The following is a 4,065-nucleotide window of genomic DNA, read 5'->3' as shown; positions in this document are numbered from 1 at the left end:
GGGCAGGAAGGCGAAGCAGCCGAGCGAGGGGCAGGCAGGGAGGGGGTATTTACGGCCACAGGGCTCGGGCAGCTTCGACCAGCGGGCGCCGGGCAGGCACTGCACCGTGTCCGACCTCCCGGGGATTCTGATGGTGCCTTGGATGCAGGTGTAAGTCACCCTGGATCCCACCGGGAAGCTGCTGGTGTGCTCGTCACTGGATGGCCTGGAGTAGTTCATGTGAGGTGCGGGTCCACAGTCACCTGCAGCAGGAGAAGACCTCCTGAAGAGAGAACCCCCTCTTCTGACCCCTCCCCTGCTCCAGCCAGCATCCCAGGAGGGCAGGGGGGGCTGGCCCAGGTTTCCCAAACTCTGGGCAAAGGCACCAAGCGGGGCTGGATCCATGGAACCACCCATGGGAGCATCAAGCAATGGGTCTCCAGGCTTGGAGGTGATAGCATCACTCACCCCAGCCCCTGGGCAGCAAGGTGGGACCTGGGCAGGTCTCACTGGTCCTCCCCACACATCCCATATCCCTGTACTCACCACAAGCCCCAGGCATGGCCAGGAGCCCCAGCAGGGCCATTAGCAGCGTGGGGTGGGCAGGGCTGCATGCCCCAGCAGGTGCCCTGCAGCTCAGGGTGCCTGGGAGGTGCCTCCATCCTGGCTCTCCAGGCTCCATCGCAGCAATTCCTGTGCTCCTCTGTCCAGCACCACCGGTTCCAAGGGGCTGTTTCTGAAGCTGGGAGGAGGTGCAGCACGGCAGACATGCCCAAGCCTCTGGAGCAATGGAAACCTTCTCCAGAACACCCACTGAGCCAAAGCCTCCAGCAGGGATGAGCAGCCAGGGGTTGGGACAACTGCCAGGCACAGGCTCTGGTAAAACCTCTTGGTCCTCCTGCCCCACCATAAGGGATGGGGGATAACTCAACCTTTTTATACTCTTTCATTTAGCCAGAGACCAGCAGTGAGCACAGTTTTACCCAAACCAAATGGTTCCAGAGCAGAAAAGACCCCCACCCAGCCCCAGGCTGTATCCAGGGCAAGAAAATGCCTGCTTAGTTATTTGCTGGCAGGTAATGCAAGACAGATTTTCCATAAGCAGAGGCTGGGTGGGGGGTGGTGGGGTGGGGGGAGCATTTCTCTGTTTGTTTGTCAATTTTTTCTTGACTGCCTGACTCACTTGTAACGAAGAACGGGTGTGAGCAAACACATCTGCTACTGACTAACACTCTGAAACATCCCTCTGACATCAGACAGGGCTCCAACACACTCCTAGGCACAGGCAGGAGGGAACACCCAGCTCTTATTCATGCACAGAGGCTTCATGCCTTGCACAGGGAGATAAGACTCTGTTTGCAGTCCCAGGAGAGGCCAGCACAGAGGTGAGTGAGGTGCCACCTGGGAGGGCACAGCCCTGCTCAGCGTGTGGCACAGGGAGAGCCAGAGTGGGTTTGAGGGCTCCATCCCTGGAAACATTCAAGGTCAGGCTTGAAGGGGCTCTGAGCAACTTGGTCTAGTGTGAGATGTCCCTGCTTATTGTAGGGGGGTTGGACTAGATGACCTTTAGAGGTCCCTTCCAACCCAAGGCACTCTATGATTTAAATCAACCCTAATAACTCATAAGAGCACACACCTGCCCATGACACACTGCTGCACACTGCTTGTGCAGGGGAGGACTGATCCTTCTGCCCCTGAGCATGCAGCACTGCATGTGGCCTCAGCCCACAGCTTGACCTTTAGATGTGCCATGCTGAGCTGTGCCATGCTGAGCTGTGCTGTGCCAAACCCACTGCAGCTCCCAGGCACCAACCCAACTGCCAGGGCTCACCTCACAATCACAACAGCCATGGGACCACACTGGAAACCTGCCTAAATTCACAGCCAGCCTGACAGGTTACTAGCCCCCCATGGTTACACCCACACCTTCATTGCAGCCCTTCAGGGCAGGAGTAACTGCTGCATCACAGAGCTACCTGAACTGCTCATCCTTTATTGAGTAACAAGATTTGCTGTCTGATTCTCTATGCTTAAACTTACAACATATATTTCTTAGCATTTCCTTGCCAGAAACAGGGACATGGAAGATGACACCCCCACAGACATCCATCACCTGCAGTGCTGGGACAGAAACCTGCTGCCTGTTACAAATCAGTGGGAGAAGCAAATAGAAGCCTTTACAAACGTACTTCTATGGAACTGCCCTTAACTAGATGAACAGAAATCACCAGCTAGATTAGCAGCAAAGCGTGTAGTTAAATACTTCCTTCACTACTATTTCTGGATAGATGAAGCATGTTGATACTGTGGCAGAGGGTGCAGCATGTGTTCCAGCCACTGGCCAGAAGGTTGTGGCAGCAGCACCCTCAGAGAGACCCACCCACCACTCCTCCCAGCTGGAAGTCCAGTCCCTCTCCCCTCAGCTTAGCACAGTTTATTCAGTGGCTTAAAGTGGCTCAACTGAATTTCTTACTATGCTTCCTAAAATAAAATGTGAAAAAACCCATGCTTGTTAAATAGCAAATCAAGCTTAAGGATTTCAGGAAAAGGTCAGAAATCCCTCTCTGCTCTAGCAGGACAAAAGCAGCTTCCCAGGCATTGGTTATTATTTCTCTGGCTGCAAGCATGAACCATGAAGTCACCAGGAGCCTTCTTATAGCACCTGTATGTCACCAAAGGGAAGGTGATCACCACAGTGCATCACAGAACTCACTTGTTCAAGTTTTCTAATTCCACCTTTAGTTTTTTGATCTCCAGAAACAGTTTCTCTATTTCCAGCAGGGTTTTCACTTCTGCCATAGGCACACCACAGTCAAAGGCCTCTCTGATGTAATGAACCTCCTCACACCCATCAGCATCACCTGCTTTCTTCTGTGGAAAAGTAAAAAAAAAAAGAAAAAAGTCCAGAAAGAAGCATGTTTGGCTGCCATGGAGCAGATGGAGCAGATGCAGAGCCACCCATGCCCCAGCTCTGAGCTGGAACTTCTGTTCCTTTTGCCACACACCACCCCAAGGAAGCCCCCAGAAAGCAAAAGCTTTGAAGAAGTTCAAGCAGTTATTCCTCATGTGAGAGCCCAGGCAGCCCATGGGACTTACACACTTGGGCAATGGTGTCCAGCTGCCATCAGGCAAACATGTGGCTGTCCTAGAGTCTTCTAAAGATGTGTCTCCATCACCTGAGAACTGGTACCCATCAAGGCATTCAAAAGTAACAGTGGCATTTGCTTGGTACCCCATTTTACCATCTGAAGGGCTTTTCAGCCTTCCATGGGCCACCTGTGGTTCTGGACAACGAACTGAAAGGAAAACAAGAGCAGAAAGCAGCTCAGTCATTGTCACATAGGCAGAAAAAACCCCCTAAGACGTGTCTGGAGACTGAGACAGTGCAGGGGAACTTCAGTCTGTCAAACTGTGAAACTGAATGTTAAAGCAAAGTTACTTCCATGGGCAGCTCAAGAGGGGTCAGAGGAGCCCCCGAGAGGTGTTTGCTGTTTTCTGGCAGTGTCTCCATTCAGGTATCCCCCTGCAAGAGCCTGCACGCCAGTGTTTGGCAGTAAGAAATCACACTGAAGAGGAAACCAATAAAGGTGCTGCCTCCTGGGCTGTCTCAGAGCCTCCTTAACACAGGACTGTCAAGGGAAAAAATGCAGCTGTTGCCTGGAAAACATCAGCCACTTCTTCTGCGAAGAGGTGAAGGCACTAGAGGAGCCCGAGGGCAGGAGGAGCCTGGCAGAGCCTGGCACCCACCTGGCTGGCAGGAGGGCAGGGGAGGGTGCCAGGCCCCGTCCTCCAGGCACCGGCTCTCGGCGTCTCCGCGCAGCTCGAAGCCTTCCTGGCAGGAGAACCGCACGGCCGCCCCGTAGCCGAAGCTGAAGCTCCGCGGAGCCACCCGAGCCCCCCGCACCGCGGGCCTGGGGCACCGAACCACTGCGGGGAGAGAGCGCGGGGGGAGCTGCGCTTGGACCCTCCGGCACAGGAACCCACCCTCAGCCGCCTGGAGCAGCCCCCGCGGACACCCCCCCACGGACAATCCCCCCACGGACAACCTCCCACGGACACCCCCCCATGGACACCCCCACGGTCACC

The 4,065-nt window shown here is 54.7% G+C and overlaps 1 protein-coding gene across 1 annotated transcript in view; it reads right to left on the bottom strand.

Annotated features, from left to right (window-relative positions):
* Positions 1-4,065, bottom strand: part of LOC104392605 (complement receptor type 1-like) — a 25,854-nt gene that overhangs the window by 17,532 nt on the left and 4,257 nt on the right. The window contains exons 6-8 of the mRNA XM_010002033.1: positions 3,732-3,906; positions 2,693-2,803; positions 54-205 (exon numbers count right to left, since the gene is read on the bottom strand). Of these exons, the coding sequence (XP_010000335.1) occupies positions 54-205; positions 2,693-2,803; positions 3,732-3,906 (438 nt within the window). The remainder of the gene's footprint in view (positions 1-53; positions 206-2,692; positions 2,804-3,731; positions 3,907-4,065) is intronic.

The sequence above is a fragment of the Chaetura pelagica genome, unplaced genomic scaffold, assembly GCF_000747805.2.
Source record: "Chaetura pelagica isolate M959 unplaced genomic scaffold, ChaPel_1.0 scaffold181, whole genome shotgun sequence".
NCBI lineage: Eukaryota > Metazoa > Chordata > Aves > Apodiformes > Apodidae > Chaetura > Chaetura pelagica.
Note: the sequence above shows the minus strand (reverse complement) of the source record. Positions and strands in the feature narration are given on the sequence as shown.